At 38.4% G+C, this 22,499-nt stretch overlaps 1 protein-coding gene across 2 annotated transcripts in view; it reads right to left on the bottom strand.

The window, feature by feature from the left end:
* Positions 1-22,193, bottom strand: part of LOC117987305 (V-type proton ATPase 116 kDa subunit a1-like) — a 40,157-nt gene extending 17,964 nt beyond the window's left edge. The window contains exons 1-2 of one of the 2 annotated variants that reach the window (XM_069502161.1): positions 22,012-22,193; positions 5,053-5,332 (exon numbers count right to left, since the gene is read on the bottom strand). In XM_069502161.1, the coding sequence (XP_069358262.1) occupies positions 5,053-5,160 (108 nt within the window). In that variant the 5' untranslated portion in view covers positions 5,161-5,332; positions 22,012-22,193. The other variant, XM_069502162.1, reaches the window with a different exon arrangement.
* Positions 22,194-22,499: the final 306 nt, after the last annotated feature.

Raw genomic sequence — 22,499 nt, 5'->3', positions numbered from 1 at the left:
TACAGGGTACTTCTCGTTGACCTAGAATGCTGAAATTTGGCAGGTAGGTAGGTCTTATAGCAAAAGTAAAGGAATAAATCCGAAAACCGTGAATTTGTGGTTACATCACAAAAAAAAATAAAAATGTGTTTCAATTTTCAAAGTAAGATAACTATACCAAATGGGGTGTCATATGAAAGGACCTGTACATTGTAAAACAGTTTTTTTGTAATTTTTATGCATTTTTGATTTATCGTGCAAAATGTCGAAAAAAATACCCTCCCCGATTTTATTTCAACCTGTCGTGTACTATACTAGGCAGTTTGATGAGCGTAATATTTGTAAAGGACAGCCCGCGCCCTTGTTGCCACACAGGGTTTCGTGAAAGGTGAATCCCATGTGAATAATAACAGCGTTTTTCCCTAAAGAACGATATTAATGTTGATCCTACCCATATTGTCGCCATAGGTTATAACTATCTATTCACATTACCTGTTAGTCTTAAGGTAAGGTAATCAAATCGACAGTTTTATCTATCTATCATCTGCCCCCCAATTGTGTAAGAGAAACGTATTAATCGTTATTGTAATTGTTTAAATTTACAAGACATTTCACCGCGATTAATAGCCTCATCTGGTGACAGAAGGGCTAGCTCATTTTTTGCGCAACGGATCAGCCTGGCTGTCCAGCGCGGAAATGCAGCCAGTATTCTTAGCACCATTCCATGCGGGCATGATTTGTATAGTAATTAGATAAGGCTAGCTTTAAGTTTATTGTAATATTTTCATTAAAAACACGAAAGATTTTTTTTTAAAAAAAGGTAGAGTATTCGAATTAAAATAATCCAAATCCGAATCGATTGTATCGTAGCCCGGCTAGGGGCACTCCCCTGTTATGAAGACACGCGAACAGGGGAGGGCCGAGTAAATGATGGCCACGCACTTCTGCGCCATTTTGGGGAATTGGCCTCATTTGGGAAATCTTGGAAAAGTTATGGGATATTTGGTATATATGACACACGGTATTCGGACAATGCTCTACAAATCCGCTAACGCCTTCAAAAAGTCGATGCACATTATTTTTTGCCGCTTACTGTACCTATGTTTTATTGGTTTCAAGAACAAAGGAATATCAGACCACTCTGCATGGCGTGTGGCCTACTAACAGCCTACTAAATAATAACAGCTGCTTTGTCTATTAAAATATACTCAAAAACTGGACAAGTGCGAGTGGGACTCGCACATAAAAATTCCGTACCTACTTTTATAGTTTTTATAGCCTATACACTTCAAGGAAATTTCTAAATAATTTTAAATACATATCAAAAATTGCGGACCGGCAGAATTCGAACCCGCGTCTCCTGGGATTGCCCCCGACGCTCTGACCACTGAGCTACGGTTTGCTTGCTGTCAGTGACGAAATCAGTACCCTTATTATAATTGCGAAAGTGTGTGTTCGTTTGTTGGTTTGTCCTTCAATCACGTAGCAACGCTGCAACGGATTGACGTAATTTTTTGCATGGCTATAGTTAAAGATCTGGAGAGTGACATAGGCTACTTTTTATCCCGGAAAAAAGTTCCCACGGGATTTTAAAAAAAGCTAATTCTACGCGGACGAAGACGCGGGCATCAGCTAGTTTGTTATATGTAATCAGTACTGAACAATAATTGCTTCAGTACTGAGTACATATCACAAATATATTAAGTTTTCTTGTGTAATCAATCAGTCCACGGAACGTTTAGCGATTCTAGACCCCCGGTAGACTAGGGACTTTTATCCAATGTGCCATGACAGAGATAAATTATTTTTAAACTGGATAAGTGGAAGGACGGTCACAAATAGGACAAACTGTCCTGTCGTCGCGACAGTCAGTTGCTCGCGAATTAGTCCACATCGAAATTCGGTTTTCCGGTGAGCCTAGGATATTTTTTCGCAGTAAAAACAGCTTACAAGTACATGGTCATTCGGAAACGGGATTTAAGAGAAGACCATTCGCAACTGACGTTAGCGATTTCACCTAAAAACTAGCATTTTTGTTGAATGGTTTTGGCGCAATTTATTGACATTTAATCAGATACAATACACAAACTTTTAGTACTTTTACGTACTAGAGTAAAGGGTTCCAGTAAATGGACGAATAACTAAAATTAAGGAATTAATTAGATCTTCACAAATTGAAGTTTTTAATTACATGTATTTAATAGCTGTTAATGTTTTAGGAAATTAAATATTTTTCTTAAAACTAAAGCTACGAGGATTCCAAACGCGCCCTGGTCTGAGAAGAAGCCCACAACAAGCACAGCCGGGCAAGATACTGTATCCGCCCAGCTTTCGTTGCGTAAACTATTAAAGCTTGCGCAATCAAAGCCAGGTTAATCTGCTCTACGGTAAATTGATCCACAATATATATTTGGAGAGGTTCCAAATTATAAGGAAACATCTTTCGGATGTACGGAATAGAACCGGCTATTTTGAATATCAATAGAAGTTAAAATAGCTTATCATTATTACTATTTGTTAGTGGAGCATAATCTTTATTATTTCTGATCTTTGATATTTTAGTTCTTGACTGAAATATCACTTGATTGTATAGTGCATATATTTTGAGATCTCACCCGACATTTTGGCCATATTAACATATGTCAAAAGTACGACTTTAGTCCTTAATTTAAGGCGGAATGGGATTGAAGTTGTCCACGGGTGCTCTCTAGAGTGCCCACTGACGATACGTCTATCAATCCAAATGGAGTGGACGTCTTCCAAAATCGTTTCGAGAATGTGAAAACTAAATGATAGAATACATGCATCCAATCCAAATGGATGTCATCCGCGGCAGACTAGAAGAAGCGCCACGCCATTTGAAAACCGTCCGAAATGTCTGTGAATGGGGTTTAATTATTTATTTTTGTTTCAGTTTATGCTGACGGTACATGTGCTGGATCATAGGAGCTCTTTAGTCTATCAAACGTTTAATCAATACTCTCCGGATTGAACTCTATGTTACTAGATGATGCCGGCGACTTCGTCCGCTTGGATTCAGGTTATTGGAAAATCCCATGGGAACTCTTTTCTTTTCTGGGATAAAACGTTTGCCTATCACAATTTTCGGGTCGCAAGCTTACCTCTTTACAAAATTTTACATAAATCGGTAAAATGGGCTTTTGATTATCCCGTGAGAATTCTTCGATTTTCCGGGGTTAAAAGTGCAATTGGGTTGAACCACGTGAAACCACGAAATAAGCTTAAAATCACTGATTTGAATGCTTTAATAAGCCTGGATTTAAGAAAAAATAAAATCGAATAGGTACCTACTATCGGATGTCATTATTATTCAACTAGCCACAAGTGAGGCGTTTTTTTCCCTCATCAAGAATAGTTGTCACGTGCAAAGTTTGCTTTGGCCAGCAACACTTTGTTTGGCCTTGTGGCTTCCAAACCTTTGACTTTCGGCTTGGGTCTGTGAACGGGTATTTGCCTGAATGTATTTAGTATACTAGCTGATGTCCGCGAGTTCGTCCGCGTTTAGGTCCTTAAAAATCCCGTCAGACCTCTTTGATTTTCCGGGATAAAAAGTAGCCTATGTCACTCTCCAGGTCTTTAACTATACCCATGCAAAAATCACGTTGATCTGTTGCCCCGTTGCGACGTGATTGAAGGACAAACCGACAAACCAATAAACCAACAAACATTTCATGAAGTAATTAAGGAAACCGGCATGCCCTAGAGTTTTCCGTAATGTTCCCGGCGGTGTGCAAAGTCTGCCAGTATGCACCTGGCCAGCGTGGTAGACTATGGTTTAAGCCCTATTATATACTCTAAGATAGACATCATGGAAAATGGAGATAAATGAAGGGTAAAAGGTAGTATCAATATAGTATATGGTAGGTCCAATAGTATAATATAATATCTATTGTGGGTATTTTTAAGTGGTAGGCATAGGTAGGTAAATAACTGGTTTTAAAAGCACTAAATTTTCTCAATACCTAATCGTAATTGGCATTCCAAACAAGAGTAGTCTATTTTCGTTGTCTATCTGAATTCTGAACCAGTTTCCGTGTTTTTAGGTTATAAGTGGCTTTCAACCAGTTGCGTCTAGGCTTAGTCTCATAATTATGTTATACGATACCACACTGAAACACGCACAACAGACGGAAACGTTTAAGTGCGGAAACCAGCCCAGAGTGAAGAAGTCTACCACACTGAGACCAGCACATTACGTCCAATTGCCCAATAAACATGATTCAAGAAGCAGGCATTGTCGTAACTTCAACCGTTTGTTATGTAGTTACATAGCGAAAACTTAAACTATTGATAAGTAAGTCCAGTTGGATTTACTTATCAATAGTTTAAGTTTTCGCTTCACTGATCACTAAAAAAATCAACCCTGAATAGATTTTTTCATCCACTTATCATCAATCGATAGACGTTCACTACTGGACACAGGTCTTTTGTAGGGACTTCCACACGCCACGGTCTTGCGCCGCCCGAATCCAGCGACTCGCCTGATGTCGTTCGTCCACATTTCAAATTGGCTATCATCATCATCAGCCTGTGGACGTCCACTGTTGGACATAGGCCTTCCCTAAAGAGCGCCACCACACCCGGTCCTCAGCCTTACTTATCCAGCCATTTCCCGCCAGCCTCTTTATAACGTCAGTCCATCGTGCTGGAGGGCGTCCCGAACTACGCTTGCTTAAACCCGGTATCCACTCAAGGACTTTCCGGCTCCAACGGCCATCGCCTCTACGAAAATTGGCTATACCTACTGCATAAAATATGGTAGCAGCAACACCAGTGCGACCAGTCTAGCCCTGCGATGACCATCACGCCTGCCCAACACGGTCACTATATAGGCAAATTCTTGCAATGGGAGTATGTTTAGTTTATGTTTACTAGTTGCATGCTGTGGAGACAAACTCACGTCTCGGAACTGCGCGATGCCAGCTTCGCCCAGCTCGTACATGGACACGTAGGCGGCCTCAGGCTGCACGAACAGCTGGCACAGCACCATCTCCTCGCTGCGGAACATCGTGCCGACCGGACCCGGACCTGGAACTGTGGAGACAAACTCACGTCTCTGAACTGCGCGATGCCAGCTTCGCCTAGCTCGTACATGGAGACGTAGGCGGCCTCAGGCTGCACGAACAGCTGGCACAGCACCATCTCCTCGCTGCGGAACATCGTGCCGACCGGACCCGGACCTGGAACTGTGGAGACAAACTCACGTCTCTGAACTGCGCGATGCCAGCTTCGCCTAGCTCGTACATGGAGACGTAGGCGGCCTCAGGCTGCACGAACAGCTGGCACAGCACCATCTCCTCGCTGCGGAACATCGTGCCGACCGGGCCCGGACCTGGAACAACCACCATAAAGATAGATGAAATTGGGCATGGCTATAGTCGTGGCATCATTTGAATTTTTTATTTTTATTTATTGAGAGATAGACTTGCGCTTGACGACAATCATGCCTGAGAAACAGAGCAATGATGAGGTCTAGGTTTGAGCACGCTTGCCTAGAAGATGCCTATTCACTGATAAGAATATTCAGTGTTCAGTGTTTCTTTCACATCCTCATGAAGCTGATACTAAAAGAGGCTTGATCCATAGTAAGTCATCTGTGGGTATTCAACGTTAGTTTTATTATACTTACGCAAAACCGTAACACGTATCGAAAATTTTTATGCAAAATTTCAAAAATATTTAATGAAAACTTATGAAGTTATAAGCTTGTTGTGTTGAGTCGTTGTCCCGCTAAAACATGGTCACCCCAAGCAAGCAACTGTGAGCGAACGGGACGCCTAGCGTTGATCGTGCGCGCTCCCGCCTGTGTGGCTCGAATCAGCTGGTGCATGCGGTTATTCAAGTAGGTGTTCAAACTTGCAGGATTTTAAAGTATTTTTTGGTTAAAATATAATCCGTAGTAAAAATTATTGCAATAGATTCTGTTACTGATTCTGAAACAAACTACTTTCAGGTTTGCGTATACAACTAACGTTGTGCTATCTAATAATAAGTAATAACTAATCTGTGTGTGGTAGTCTGAAGATTGAAGAAGTTCATTACAAATGTTAATACCGTTACTACGTAAGTAAACTGCTAATGCGCGTAATTTTAGTGACGTCAGCACTAGACTGAAGTTTCGAGGTGATTTTTATTTCGGCTGACGTCAAAATGACGTCATTCCGATGTTAATGAGACATGGTTCCAGCGCAATAGCAATTTGCAGGACTTATACCAACTTATACCAAGCTAGTAAAGAAGACCTAGAGTAGAGCTGACAGTGACAGCAGTAAACCTGTCATTTATAAACGCGAATCCCAATGATTAGGCTACTTGACTCATATCTAATTTCGTCCAATAAATGATTATTTATTATAGTATTTTGCTTAAAACAACGAAATATATCAATAACAATTATTAAAAACGCAGGATGGATATATAAATCCAATTTAAAAAAATACAATTTTTATTTTTATTTGAAACGCAGAAAACGCTGTCAGCCATGATGTGACGTCATTAAATATGTAAACAAAGAAATGTCATTCCTATGTCACGCGGGGACTAACGTAGTATCCATATATATAAAATTTAGAGTCCTGACTAACTTATATATCAACGCACAGCCTAAACATCTAAACAGCTGGTCCTAGATACATGAAATTTGGTGAGTGTGTTCTTTGTAGGTAAAGGGAAGGTATCCACTAGGAAAGGCTTTTTTGAAATTCCACCCCTGAGTGGGTTAAATGGAGGTTTGAAATTTATGAAGTCCACGCGGGCGAAGTCACGAGCATAAGCTAGTTTTTATATATTTCTAAAAACTCATAGTAAACGTAAAAAAATATCGTTTTCTCTTTATAAATTGAATAAGTTATTAAGTAAGACTTACAACAAAGTGATCTTTGCAAAAATAAATTTGGGTTGAAATCGTTAGTCATATAGGATCCCTTTAAGCAAGTCTTTGCGTGTTACGTATATTTATTTCACTGGGCACTCTAATCCACAACTTTCCTGTGGTCTTTATCGATGCGTTTTTTACATTCTCGGATGATACAATAACGATAATTACTATATTTTTCATGTAAACTAGTATAGAAGTCATGTTTATTAAACTTTGGTAGGTTATGCTCAGTATATATAATGTACTCTGTGGTTATGCTGTTGTTTACAAATGCATGACGTCAGAGCACAGATAATCTATCGGCCAAACATGGCCGACAGTGTTTTCACCTGTCTAAGAAAAATATTTTTTTAAATTAAAGTTGTACGGTTTTTAGGGCGCAAAAAAATATAGTGTTAATTTTTTTGATATAATAGGACAAATATAAACCATTTAAGACCAACTTAAAAAAATTGTCAAGTAGCCCATTATTGCGAAAGTTGGCAGTGGGTCAGCGGAGCGACCACGTTTGACGACTCGAGACCTACCGATAAGATGCACTATTTATGCAACTGAGCATTAGTGATTTGTACATTTATTGTCTAACTAGCGACCCGCCCCGGCTTCGCACGGGTACCTTATTACAATTTTCGTAGGGATCTTTAGTCCTAAAATTATGAAATTTTGCAGGTAGGTAGGTCTTATAGCACACATAAAGGGAATAATCCGATAATCGTAAATTTGTGGTTGACATGACAAAAAAATTAAGATGTGTTTATGAACAAATATTGCTATTTTCAACTTTGAAAGTAAGATTACTATACCAAGTGGGGTATCATATTATTATGAAAGGGCTTTACTTGTACATTCTAAAACAGATTTTTATTTTTTTAAAGCATATCAGTTTTTGATTTATCGTGCAAAATGTCGATAAAATACGATTGTAGTACGGAACCCTCAGTGCGCGAGTCTGACTCGCACTTGGCCGGTTTTTTTACTTTGTAATTCCTAGTCTGATGATGAAAAAAAGTAGGTACAAAGTGACCTCATAGACTAAATTAAATATTCAAAGCACAGAGCTGTCAGGCCCTGCCTGGGTAGTCAGCATAATAAAAAAATATTATTGCGTACATTTTACCCCGTTCGCTCCCCTTATTGAAACCCACTGGCCTACTTTTACCCCGCGTTGGCGGAAGACATTATAATATTACTTATTAAGAGGCACAGACATGGACATATTACCACACATATGGCACATATGGCACAGATATGGTGCAGTACTTTTTGAATTTCTAAACTTTGTAACGCGATGCAAAAAATAAAATATTATAAATTTTAAGAAATTTGCTTAAAATCAATTCAGAAGTGCCGAATAGTAAAAGTGGTCTTCATTATGTGGCTTTTAATTTAGGCGCCATCTCCGAGGAAGATAGAATCGCGGCGATATAAATTATCTACTCGTGTGGCGATAGTCTCGCCGTGCCACCAAATCCATACTAATATTATAAACGTGAAAGTGTGTCTGTCTGTCTGTCCATCTGTCTGTCTGTCAGTCTGTTTGCTAGCTTTTCACGGCCCAACGGTTTAACGGATTTTAATGAAATTTAGTACAGAGGTAGCTTACCTCCCGGGGAAGGATATAGGCTATTTTTTATCCCGAAAAATCAAACGATTCCCACGGGATTTTTAAAAAACCTAAATCCATCATCAAAGCTAGCAGTCAGACAGACAGACAGACGGACAGACAGACAGACACACTTTCACATTTATAATATTAGTATGGATGTCCACAAGGCGATACTATCGCCGACGATAGTAGATCGGTTGGTTGCGATTCCCTCGCCCGTGGAGATGGAGTGTCATCCGAACAAAAACGGATGGTATCGGCATGCGCGTGTGGCGCGGAATGTCAGGCACGTAGACACGAGTTTGCGCCAAAACAACCTAATTGTTGTTTAGGCTGGACGCCCAGTGGCTAGTTACAGTCGCTAGAGCGATCGTTCCTTTACAGCAGCTGAATGTCTGATTAAAAAGAGGGTATTTCGAGCGCGCCCCATAAAACGAAGTTTCAATTCATTTCAGTTCAAATTTCTTTATTGCGAATATGGGTAAACAGTGGAGATGTTACAAAAACAAAAAGGTACAGCCAAATTCTGCGTATTAGCATGCAATATGTTATGATAAAAAGCTGTGATAGCCTAGTGGTCCGGACGTCCGTGGACGTCCGCCTTCTAATCGGAGGTCGGGGGTTCGATCCCGGGCACGCACCTCTAACTTTTCGGAGCTATGTGCGTTTTAATTACTTAATTAAATATTACTTGATTTAACGGTGATGGAAAACGTGAGGAAACCTGCATGCCTGAGAGTTCTCCATAACGTTCTCAAAGGTGTGTGAAGTCTACCAATCCGCACATGGCCAGCGTGGTAGACTATGGCCAAAACCCTTCTCACTCTGAGAGGAGACCCGTGCTCTGTAATGAGCCGGTGATGGGTTGATCATGATGATGATGATGATGATGTTATGATGTACCTACCTAACAACGTGTAGGTACATAGTTTTGATAAAATTAGTCACATTAAATACAAGTTTGATTCCTATATGCTTAATTTGAATACTAGCTGATTTAGGTTTTTGTAATCCCGTAAGAACTTTTTGATTTTTCGGGATAAAAACAGTAGCCGTCACTCTCTAGGTGTTTAACTATGTATATCCATGCAAAAAAATATGCCGATTTAAAATTATGCCAAAAAGAAATTATGCTTCGTTACGCCGTGATTTTATTATAAACTAAGGAACATACACACTTTCACATTTATAATATGGGTAGTGATTATATTAGCCCACGCCCACGGCTTCGTTCTCATCAAATCTGACAATATTCTTGCATTATAAGGGAAAACTCTGAGCAAAATTTCAACTTATTAAGTAAAAAGGTTGGGCATCCAGAAACACATATTTCTTTAGTTTTAATTAAAAGGCCTACTTCCCAATTTTCTCAGATAACAAGATTTCACAGTAACTTGAAAAATTACGGACTGTCATCCCACATTTAACTCCTTTAGGGCTGAAATTTCCAAAAATCCTTTCTTAGTAAGCGTTACTTGCGTCATCAAAGGAACCTGATGACTCAACTTTCTTATCCCAGCGCTAATAATAATTAAAGGCAGGGCGTTAATAGATCAGTCAGTTAGGAAAATAATTTTTATAAGTATTTACTCCTAGAAGAAGATAGAAGATGGACTCGGCTTGCTTTGCAGTTTCATGCAAGCATTTCGGAAATAGCTTCCAACAGACGTTAATGGTATTTGCAGTGATTAACATTTCGTATAAATCGGCAGTTGACAGCTGGGGTCGCAGGTCAAGGTCAAATCGATGGTAAACTTTAGGCAGCTAGCTTTCGCTGCTAGCTGTACATTTACTTTATTTAGCAAATCTAAATATACAATAGGAAAAGGTGACTGACTGACTGACTGATCTATCCACGCACAGCTCAAACTACTGGATCGAGCTGAAATTTGGCATGCGGATTGTATGACGTAGGCATCCGCTAAGAAAGGATTTTTGAAAATTCAACCCCTAAGGCGGTGAAATAGGGGTTTGAAAATTATGTAGTCCACGCGGACGAAGTCGCGAGCATTGGAGAATAAACAAAATATTATTGGTTCATATTTAGAAGAGAAAAATCTCATGTTGACTATTAGGTAGCTATTATAATTTATAGCTAGATCTGACTATTGGCTAACTTAATGTCCTGTGGATCATGAGGCCTCGGGTTCGAGACCCGGAACGGGCCAAAAAAGTTACTGCCAGGCGGTTATTTGGAAAAAGTAATTTAAGAGCTATCGCCAAAAAAAATCTTGGGTTTTTCCAAAATATTAGGTTCGTAGCTTAGGACCAATTTAAAAACCTTAGTACTAGATAGCATTGTTTTTAAAAACATAAGTTCTTGAAAATTTGATTAGTTTTTGGTTTAGGAAATTCCCGCTTTTTTGGAGATCGATAACTGAAAAAACTACTTTTTCATTTAACCGCTTTATAACCGACTTCAAAAAAGGAGGATGTTCTCAATTAAGTCGGAATCTTTTTTTTATGTATTTCATCCGATTACTCGAAGACGCCTGGACCGATTTTAAAATATTTTTTTTGTTTGAATGATGTGGTCCCATATAAATTTGGTGAAGATCTGATAAAGATCTTCGAAGATAATTGTATGTTTCTTCTTTTACATGTTTCTTTTTGTGTCTTTTCCTCCTCAACGGATAAGAGTACATTGCTCGCGATCAGTTTTATAGCTTAGTAAACAGTAGGTTTTTAACTAGGCATAGCATATTTTAATACCAGGGGGCCACAAAAAATTGTGAAATAATTTTTTTTACAAAAAAAATAAAAACCGACTTCAATACACAAACACTTAAAATTAAAAATAATTTAATTTATTTTAAAATTAATTTAATGTTGTTTTTTTTTAGATTTAAGTTTATTAATAGTTTATTTGTTAACCATTGATAATAAATTAAATTATTTAATATTTAATTTATTACCGAATATAATATGTAACAAGAGTTAATATAGTTCCATAATAATATTTTTTGGGGTCGATGCCAATGAGGTGCCATTGTAGTCTCATAAAATATGAAGTCTAGACGATTAGACGCAGCTAAAGCTAATTGGCACCGGCACCAAAAAGTATTATTATGGAACTATAATTACTCTTGTATACATAATAATGTAATCGGTAATAAATTAAATTATTTTTTAATTTTTAGTGTTTGTGTATTGAAGTCGGTTTTTTTTTTGTTAGATAAAAGATGGCAAATATTATCTCCTGCCTAGCTCGAGTCGCTTGCGTAATTGGCAAGTCTCCGTTGATATTGGCTACCATGGCCGAAAATTGGTCAAAGAGCGTTGTTTTAACTAGAGCCAACGAAAACTTTGTATGTTCCAAGTACGCTTAGTATGAGATTTTATGTCTCACCAACGTTGATAGTATTCGAGTGTCGAAACTCTTCCGCGTTATAGTAAACTGAATCTTAACTGCCTTGTTTTAAAGCTCAAGTTTGTCTACACATCTACAGCCAGCGCTCCAAGCGGAAACGTTGCGAAATGAAAATCAGTGGCATTGAATTTTTTACTTCAATTCAAGGCTCTTTAGGTCAATTTTACTTTGACCTTATCGTGTTTCGACTCTCGAATTCTAGCAACGGTTGGTGAGACGCAGTGGCGTAGCTAGGTAACCAAGGGCCCTGGGGCAAATCAAAAATGGGGCCCCACTGCTATCTAAACTGGTTAGGTTTTATCAAGTAAAAATATTAAATATACAATACATTCACAGAAAGAATTTAGGGGAATTCCCTAGTAACTTTCAAATTATCATATTTATTTTGAAAATGGGAGAAATTTTCAAAACTTTAGTTCGGTCGAGATTTTCAGGTAAGGATTCGAGGGCCCCCTGAGCTTTAGGGCCCCGGGGCACTGCCCCACCTAGCCCCTAGATAGCTACGCCACTGGTGAGACGTAAAATCTTATACTAAGCGTACAGAACCAAACAGTTCGGCGCCTATGACGTCACCGTGGCCGATTGTGTGAAATTATTTCAAGTTTTTAATTACTTATCTCCGGCTCCCGAGTGACATGACGGTGTGGGTTAATGGGCGGCGACCTTTGAGCTAATTGTTATCAATGGAACAACGCGTTTTTAATGTACGGGCACCTAGCCATCTAGTTTATCACCATGTTAGAGTAAATAACAGTTTATTTTCTGTAGGTATATGTACAACTGCTGGTAAATTGGCTCTTTCGAACATTTCTAGGAGTTAATTTCATTTTATAGTAATAGAGAGAGAGCCAGCGCGTGCCAGACCTTTGTTATCAAAGCTTCAATAGCTCAACCGGTAAAGGAATGGACTGAAAACCGAAAGGTCGACGGTTCAAACATCGCCCGTTGCACTATTGTCGTACCTACTCCTAGCACAAGCTTGACGCTTAGTTGGAGAGGTAAAGGGAATATTAGTCATTTAACATGGCTAATATTCTTGAAAAAAAAAATTAAAAAAGAAGAAAGTTTATCTGCGTTTTGTCACAGAATATGTAATAGTGTTTTGTCCCCAACACAGGGAGGAACAGTTAGCGAGGCATGATATGAATGATAGCCTCTGAGCACATTTGCCATTTATTTTTAATCCATTGAAGGTTTTCTACGAAAAATTATTATCATGTCATTCAACGAAGCAGCAATGTATAAGCAACCAATGTCAAATGAGGTCAGTGGCTATCATGCAATATTAAATACTGAGTTAGCGAATCAGGCGGCGTGAATCGAAGCCGAGACCTCTTGCTCAAAACCATTGAGCTCAGTCATCATCATCATCATCATGATCAACCCATCGCCGGCTCACTACAGAGCACGGGTTTCCTCTCAGAGTGAGAAGGGTTTGGCCATTAGTCTACCACACTGGCCATGTGCGGATTGGTAGACTACACACACTTTTGGGTGTGTGAAACCCTTCTCACTCTGAGAGGAGACCCGTGCTCTGTAGTGCGCCGGCGATGGGTTGATCATGATGATAATGACACACCTTTGAGAACATTATGGAGAACTCTCAGGTATGCAGGTTTCCTCACGATGTTTTCCTTCACCGTTAAAGCAAGTGATATTTAATAACTTAAAACGCACATAACTCCGAAAAGTTAGAGGTGCGTGCCCGGGGATCGAACCCCCGACCTCTGATTAGAAGGCGGACGTCCTAACCACTAGGCTATCGCAGCTCAGTCAGTCCATCAAAATTCCTCTGCCTTAGATCCGGGCGACGTGTGCTGGCAACCTTACGATCCCCAGGCAGACTTGCATTGAGACGAGCGACGCCATTTTTATACCTGGCCGCTGTCCAAATACTACTCGCTCGTTATCAAAGCGAATGTTATCGGGACTTTGTCAATCTCATTCTTGCAGATTAGCAGTTAGCTGTGACACCACGTCCTATTGTTTCCATTACATACCTATTTGGAAGATTAATTAGATAGGTACCTATTAATCTTCTATTGTCTCACTTTTAAGCCAATAATTGGCTCTAAATATTGCCCAGCGTAGCTCAGTTGAAGGTCGAGGTACTAAACTTGTCGATAGTGGACCTATAGTCTGATTTTTATTTCCGTATAATTCTGACGTTTCTTAATGTTACCATAGATTAAACAATTCCCACAAAGACGAAAACTTTAAATAAGTATTGTACATAGGTAAATTTAAGTACATAAATCAATTGCCGCATGTATATTGTAAGATCATCACTTGAGAACAAATGAACCGATTTGGCCGATTTTTGTTGTTTTCGTAAAGAACAAGATTTTTGTGAAAGAATTTTTTTAAAAATCCTGAATCATAATCTAAGCGTGTACTTTTAGGCACATCAAGATGATTAAAATTAAAAGGAACTAAAATAAACTTAACATAATAAGTTAAGATTACATCCTCAAATCAACCCATCCCATTGCTGCCAGTTTCCACTTTCCACTGTTAAAGATTGCACCCTATTTTAGTGCGAAGTTATGTCTTAGGGCTTTTTATATTGGTAGGGATTTAATGTAATTTGGGGTAAAATCGAACTTCAGGTGGTGGTCACACTGTTTTCATACAAATAACTCCCCTGATGTATAAAAATGACAACGTCAGAATTCCACCGAATTAAAAATCAGAGTATAGCTAGAGCAGGGATGGCGAAACGAAAGCGAAAAATTGCGTGCGTCACCCGCGCTCGTCCGCACCGGGTTAGCGCGGGGGCTGCGCGGGTGTGCGGGGCGTCCCACTCCGATTGCCATCTCGACCTGTCGCGTACTATAGGTATGCTTATAAAATCCAATACCTAAGCATTGCAGAGAAATAAATTCTAAGGAAATATCTCAAAATTGACGACCTCCCTGGCGCAGTGGTAAGCGGTCTTATTAGTGGGAGGTCCCGGGTTCGATTCCTGGCAGGGATTTTGAATTTTATAATTTCTAAATTTCTGGTCTGGTCTGGTGGGAGGCCTTCTCCGTGGCTAGTTACCACCCTACCGGCAAAGGCGTGCCGCCAAGCGATTTAGCGTTCCGGTACGATGCCGTGTAGAAACCTAAGGTGTATGGGTTTAATAAAAACTGCCGTACTCCTTCCAAGTTAGCCCGCTCCCATCTTAGACTGCATCGTCACTTACCATCAGGTGAGATTGCAGTCAAGGGCTAACTTGTATCTGAATAAAAATGTCACAAGTATACAGTACGGGTGACCTACCTATTTTATTAATTTTCCATTAGCTTTAGTTAGGTACATCAAAAGCATTTTTAAATCAGTACCCTTGTTTGTTGGTTTGTTGGTTTGTCCTTCAATCACGTCGCAACGGTGCAACGGATTGACGTGATTTGCATGGGTATAGATAAAGACCTGGAGAGTGACATAGGCTACTTTTTATCCCGGAAAATCAAAGAGTTCCCGCGGGATTTTTAATAAACCTAATTCCACGCGGACGAAGTCGCGTGCATCAGCTAGTAGCCAAATAAATCTGAAACCTTTTCAACATTTGCCGTGCCCCAAATTTTTTCCGCGTGCCAATAGTTTGCCATCCCTGACCTCGAGTCTTTAATGACTAATGACCCGGAAAACTACGCTAATCTTCGTCCATTCCATTGTTTAGTGCACACTTAAAAGGGGGATAGTCTATCTGGCAGCATTTGCCGTACGCGTCCTATTTTTAGGGTTCCGTAACTCAAAAGAAAAAACGGAACCCTTATGGGATCACTTTGTTGTCTGTCTGTCTGTCTGTCAAGAAACCTACAGGGTACTTCCCGTTGACCTAGAATCATGAAATTTGGCAGGTAGGTATATCTTATAGCTGACATTCGGGGAAAAATCTGAAAACCGTGAATTTGTGGTTACATGTCACAAAAATAAATAAATTGTGGTCATGAACTAATAATTAGTATTTTCAATATTCGAAGTAAGATAACTATATCAAGTGGGGTATCATATTATGAAAGGGCTTTATCTGTATATTCTAAAACAGATTTTTATTATTTTTTATGAATCAGAGTTTTTGATTTATCGTGCAAAATGTCGAAAAAATACAACTTTACTACGGAACCCTCGTTGCGCGAGCCTGACTCGCACTTGGCCGCTTTACTTTAAACATTTTTGAAGCCATTAGCAGGCTACGTAAGTCTGTAATGTCTGTATGTATCAGTTAAAAGCAACAGTGTAAATATCATCATCATCATACTCAACCCATCGCCGGCTTACTACAGAGCACGGGCCTCCTCTCAGAGTGAGAAGGGTTTTGGCCATAGTCTACCACGCTGGCCATGTGCGGATTGGTAGACTTTTTTTTTTTTTAATTTATTTATCACCGACAACTTCCATACATAAATGACCGCACATTTAAATACATAGGGGAAAGCAGGTAGGATTCGTACACTTTTTACTCTAGGTCATGTAAAAACAAAACTAATAAATATTTCAAAATAATTTCAACGCTGCTGGATTACCTAGTTGTCTGGCTTTAATTATAGTGTAGTTCAGTGTTGATGCAAAGTAAGATGACAAAGCTATGATGAATTTCCCAAAAATGGAAATCGTACGAAAGCACCCCACACGCGAGGTAGCTTCGTACATCGACTAGGGTACATTCGTACATAGTGGGGAGCTTTCGTACACAGGAATTAAAAAGGCTATTTTATATGAAATTAAACATTTATTGATATCAAAATTAACACAGAATCAACCTTAAATATAGTAATAATTAACAATATGGTGTTTACAAACAATTTATTACAATTTAAGTCATTCATTAATCAACATTCTAATTTACCGTTATAGTAACTCGCGTTTCATCTCTTTAGCCTTCTGTTTTCTTTCTTGTTCTCCTTTTTTCATCTTTTTTGCTCTTTCCTTTTCTATCAGTCTATTTTTTTCGGGATTATATGTTATATCCTTAATTTTTATAATACTTTTCCTTTCTTTGTGTCTTTTTAGGTCTTTTTAGGCTAAGGTAAAAGGTTGCATAATTTCTGGCGTCATCATCCCACAGTTGATGTAGATGGTGATGGAGGTGGCAATCTTGATGATAGATCTTGGTTGAGTAAGAGCTATTTCTTTGGGAGTTGAATTGGGATAGCGCCTATGTCAAAAATAAACGATTTCTTAGTAATTATTATTAAACAGAGGGTCTTCCAAATTTCGTAAAATCCACGTCCATTGTAAGTTTTAACCATTCAAAACTGATTCTAAAGTTGTTGATTTAAATATAAAGAGTAGGTACGTCAAATGTTTATGACGTCATATCTATGTATATCATTTATACAAGCTGCCATAGGTACTAAGCCAGCGTTTTGACGTTTGATAAGAAGTTGCTAATTTGACTTATAGCGCAGCTCACGACAGGCATGAAACTTCGAAGAAAGAAAACATCGAGGTTTCACCCACACTGGCAGGCGTCAAATGTCGCCTGTATTTGACGCTTGGTAGGCTATGAAACTACTAGGTATTTTTGATTTAACGACACCCCTAGCCTAATATTTAGCAGATGTCGATTTCAGGATCAAACCGAAAGTTTCTTCACTCTAGTTCTACTCTGCTAGTCTAGGCACCACCACTATTTGTTGCATGTTATCATCTGGGAGTGGTTTAGAATTGGATTCCCATAACCCAGTTAGTGCAAAAACGATCTGAACTCACGCGGGGTGCATTCGTAAAGTACGAATCCACCCCACTCCTAACTGCACGAAGGTACCCCAACCAAAAAAATCAAACAATAAATTTAAAATAAAAATAACGGTGAAGGCTATCCCAAAATTAATGTTTACACATGAATCTAAGGCACTTATCCAAAGACTATTATATGTTACTTTAACAATTTGAGCCAAGCTTATTACGAATTAATGTCGTCAAAGATGAGTCGAAAAATTATTTTCGCGGTGTGAAAACACGTTTTGACTTATTAAAAAAAAACGGACTGTTTTACAGCCACTGCACTTAGCTGTGAGCCTATGAATATGAGCGGGCCTTACATATACAAAAACACAAACGCGTCACTATGTTGCATAGTGTAGATATGACTGTTGTACGAATGCTCCCTCTGTACGAATCCTACCTGCTTTCCCCTACAATAAACAGTATGTTCGTCAATTACAGGTGAAAACTTTACTTACAAACTAACATGCACTAACTTAACAGATTAAGAGTATAGATTAACTTAATAACAGACAGACTTACTTAATAACGTACAGAGTAACTTAACAGATTAACAGTAGGTAAAAATGAAATAGTTAAATATGTACAGGAATTAAAATTCACTTAACCCACCTTCACACACCTTTGAGAACATTATGGGGAACTCTCAGGCATGCAGGTTTCCTCACGATGTTTCCTTCACCGTTAAAGCAAGTGATATTTAATTAATTAAAACGCACATAACTCTGAAAAGTTAAAGGTGCGTGCCCGGGATCGAACCCCCGACCTCCGATTAGAAGGCGGACGTCCTAACCACTAGACTATCACGGCTTCAATGTAAATATATATAATATGTTTATACACAAATCGGTGACCCCATCTACTAAATAATTTAAAGAAGATAAGAAGCAACCAGGAAAGAATCCATATACATAGATAGATAGATAGATAGATAGATAGATAGATAGATACCTACCCACGTTTGACCGTTAATTTTTACGTATTGTATACCTACCTACCTAAATCGATTGCGCCATTTTAAGCCGCACATGCTTGATATACTTAATGTAGAACTCAAGATATGCAGTTTCATGTGAAACTTATTCATAAAACTGCAGGTACTTTTTGAATAAAAAATGTACTTAAATAGTTTTTAGACATGATGCATTTTAGTCCCGTAATTATTGACCTTAAGTAATCTAAATATATAAAAGGAAAAGGTGACTGACTGACTGACTGACTGACTTACTGATCTATCAACACACAGCTCTAACTACTGGACGGATCGGGCTGAAATGTGGCATGCAGCTGGCTATTATGACGTAGGCATCCGCTAAGAAAGGATTTTTGAAAATTCAACTCCTAAGGGGGTAAAATAGGGGTTTGAAATTTTTATAGTCCACGCGGACGAAGTCGCGAGCATAAGCTAGTTCTTTAATAATTTTATTTAACATTATACATTATACATCATTAGTTAACCTAAATGAGTTTAAATGTTTTACTGTTATTTGTTGACTAGACACTTTGAAATCGGTAAATTCGATTAGTAACGAGCCAAAATCAAAGAATCGTAAAATAATTTCACCTTAGTTACAATGTATAGGTACCTAATTATCGCAATTCTTATTTTATCATTTTGTGGTCATCATGCTTGTTATACTAGGTATATTTAAAATTAATAAAACTAAAATTAGTGCCAGATTCGTCCCGCCATAATAAAATTAGGTAGGTAGATATGTATGCATAATAATATATTATATTCATTTATTAATTTCGCCTGTTAGGAGGTAAAAGAAAATAAGGACAGTTTAAAGACTTAAATCAATAATGAACTGCTTCTCTTAGTTTTTTTATATCATCAGTAGGTACCCTTATTATAAATGCAAAAGTGTGTTTGTTTGTCCTCCAATCACGTCGCAACGGTGCAACGGATTGACGTGATTGCATGGGTATAGATAAAGACCTGGAGAGTGACATAGGCTACTTTTTATCCCGGAAAATCAAAGAGTTCCCGCGGGATTTAAAAAAATCTAATTCGACGCGGACGAAGTCGCGGGCATCAGCTAGTTGCCCATATTTTTTTAAATTAAATTACTAAGAAATTACTTACGACTCTTGTGTGAAAATGTAGGTTCTAGATCAAAACACTGTATCCACGTAAATAATAAAGTGGTATGTTTCTATGTCACGACACATAACTGGCACAGTGCGCGGGTGCGGACGGGCGTCCTACGCGCTCATTCCTCGCCGACTAGACCTAATGAATTGTGACTGTGTTGCCAGAACTTTGGAATTAATTTCCCTTATTATAAATGAGAAAGTGTGTTTGTTTGTTGGTTTGTTGGTTTGTCCTTCAATCACGTTGCAACGGTGCAACGGATTGACGTGATTTTTTGCATGGGTATAGATAAAGACCTGAAGAGTGACATAGACAGAACTTTGGAATTAATTTCCATTCATACCAATATTATCCATAATACTAATCCATACTTCTAAATATATAAAAGGAAAAAGTGACTGACTGACTGAATGATCTATCAATGCACAGCTCAAACTACTGGACGGATCGGGCTGAAATTTGGCATGCAGATAGCTTTTATGACGTAGACATCCGCTAAGAAAGGATTTTTGAAAATTCAACTCCTAAGAGGGTAAACTAGTGGTCCGAAATTTCTGTAGTCCACGTAGACAAAGTCGCGAGCATAAGCTAGTATTTAATTAGGGATTAATATTTAATAACAAGATTATATTATTATTATGTATTTTAAGCTTTGTTTTAAATACTTACACCTAGCTAATGGCCGTGAAAAAATGCGGTCTTTAAATCTAATTGTGTTTACTGAGCAACTAATTTACATTCAGAAGTGGTCAGAATGATCGTTGTATATTATATACCTACATCAGCAATGAAAACATCTGTTACGTTTCAACACCTAGCACTAGATACAAGTTTAGTAATCCCAATCTAAGATTTAACTGCCTGTCTATCTATTAGTACTTAGTTATACCCTTAGTTTTTGGTTTATAGCTCCTATTATGATAAAAAAAACCGGCCAAGTGCGAGTCAGGCTCGCGCAAAGAGGGTTACGTACTACAATCGTATTTTTTCGACATTTTGCACGATAACTCAAAACTATGATGCCTAAATATAAATAAAAATCTGTTTTAGAATCCACAGATGAAGACCTTTCATACTATGATACCCCACTTGATATAGTTATATTACTTATAAATTGAAAATATTAATTATTAATTCATGACCACAATTTAATTTTTTTTGTGGTATGTAACCACAAATTCAAGGTTTTCAGATTTTTCCCCAAATGTCTGCTATAAGACCTACCTATCTACCAAAATTCATGATTCTAGGTCAATGGGAAGTACCCTGTAGATTTCTTGACAGACCTACAGACAGACAACAAAGTGATCCTATAAGGGTTCCCTAAAAGGGGAACCCTAAAAAGCTGATTTTCTGACACAACGGCAAAAACCCGAACGGCGGCGGTTACGCACTCATCCGATCCGCGTCCGTGAAAATACGTTCCTTTTTGTTTTTTATGGTAGCTTATAAGGAAATGTGCTTGACTCGTTTCCTGACTGCAGCTGCAAACCTTACCTGCCTATAACTATTGTATGCGGGCCATTATATAGACTACCCGATCGGGAAAAGTAGGAACTAGTAGGTATTTATAATTTTTTTTGTGAAAACTTCTGGATTAATGGAATTTCTAGATTAAGGTTAAAACTATGTAGGTAATATGTTTAGCTGTTTGTTTTCTAAATTAAAAAAAAAAAACATATAACATACAATAACATAGACATTTTTATATCCGTAATTGTCACGGATTCGGATCGGATGAGTGCGTGATCGCTGGAAATTATACAAAACAAAAAATACAAAACAAAAAAATTATACAAAACAAAAACGTGTTTATCGTAGGTAGGTAGGTATATGTAAATTATAAGAACCTTGAAAACAAAAATATAAGTGAATTAATTGAAATGAATTGAATAAGTAGAATTACGGTAGGTAGATATTAATATTATGTTGGGCAGGCAATGGCGTGCACAGGGTTTGAAACCAGGGTAGGCACTAGTTAAGTAGGAGCCTGTTCACTGGCAGGTCATAATGAAAAATATGCATTGAGTTATTACAACTGGGGTAAGCAGTGTATTTATGCCTCTATGACCTGCACGCCACTGTGTGCAGGGTGTCATGTAAAGAACCTACATCATACCTGGTTGTGCCAAATCCTTTCCACGCACATGCAAACTGTGGAACCAACTCCCATCGGCGGTGTTCCCACTAGATTACAACATGGGGTTATTCAAGAGGTGGACCGAATTCCTAAAAGGCCGGCAGCAACGCATCGGCAGTTCTACTGGTGCTGCAAATGTTCATGGGCGGCGGTAATCACTTAACATCAGGTGTTTGCTCGCTATCTCTAATAAAAAAAAACTTACCTATAAATTCAATGCCTCTCACGTAAGTTTGCGGTTTAACCACCATTTTCGGATGATCACTCGCAGCTTTCATTATAAAAGGACACAAAAATTAACAATGAACAGCAAATGCTTGACAATAATAATTTTCTTAACAAGTTATTGAGCCATCGCTAAGATAAGTTTCATAGGTACTGATATTATTGTTATTGGCGCATAATATTATAATGCATCTTGAAATTAATATAATCAGATAAGATTATTGAGTGGTGTGTTACTTGACATGTGGGTGTAAAGTGGGTGAGCTTGGAAATTGTGTTAATTGTCTTTAAGTATTGACGTATTATGTATGATGTACCTACTCAAGATGGGTAGGTTGACGTTTTTAAGGTCATTTAGAGTTAGGCGTTGCGGACATGTAGCCCTAGAACTCGTGTGCTAGAACCGCTAACGAAAACTTGAAAAAGCGAGTCAGACTCGCGCACCGAGGGTTCCGTATCACAGCCGCA

Source organism: Maniola hyperantus, chromosome 12 (assembly GCF_902806685.2).
Source record: "Maniola hyperantus chromosome 12, iAphHyp1.2, whole genome shotgun sequence".
NCBI classification, from domain to species: Eukaryota; Metazoa; Arthropoda; class Insecta; order Lepidoptera; family Nymphalidae; genus Maniola; species Maniola hyperantus.
The sequence above is the reverse complement of the archived record's forward strand: the minus strand, read 5'-3'. Positions and strand labels throughout refer to the sequence as shown.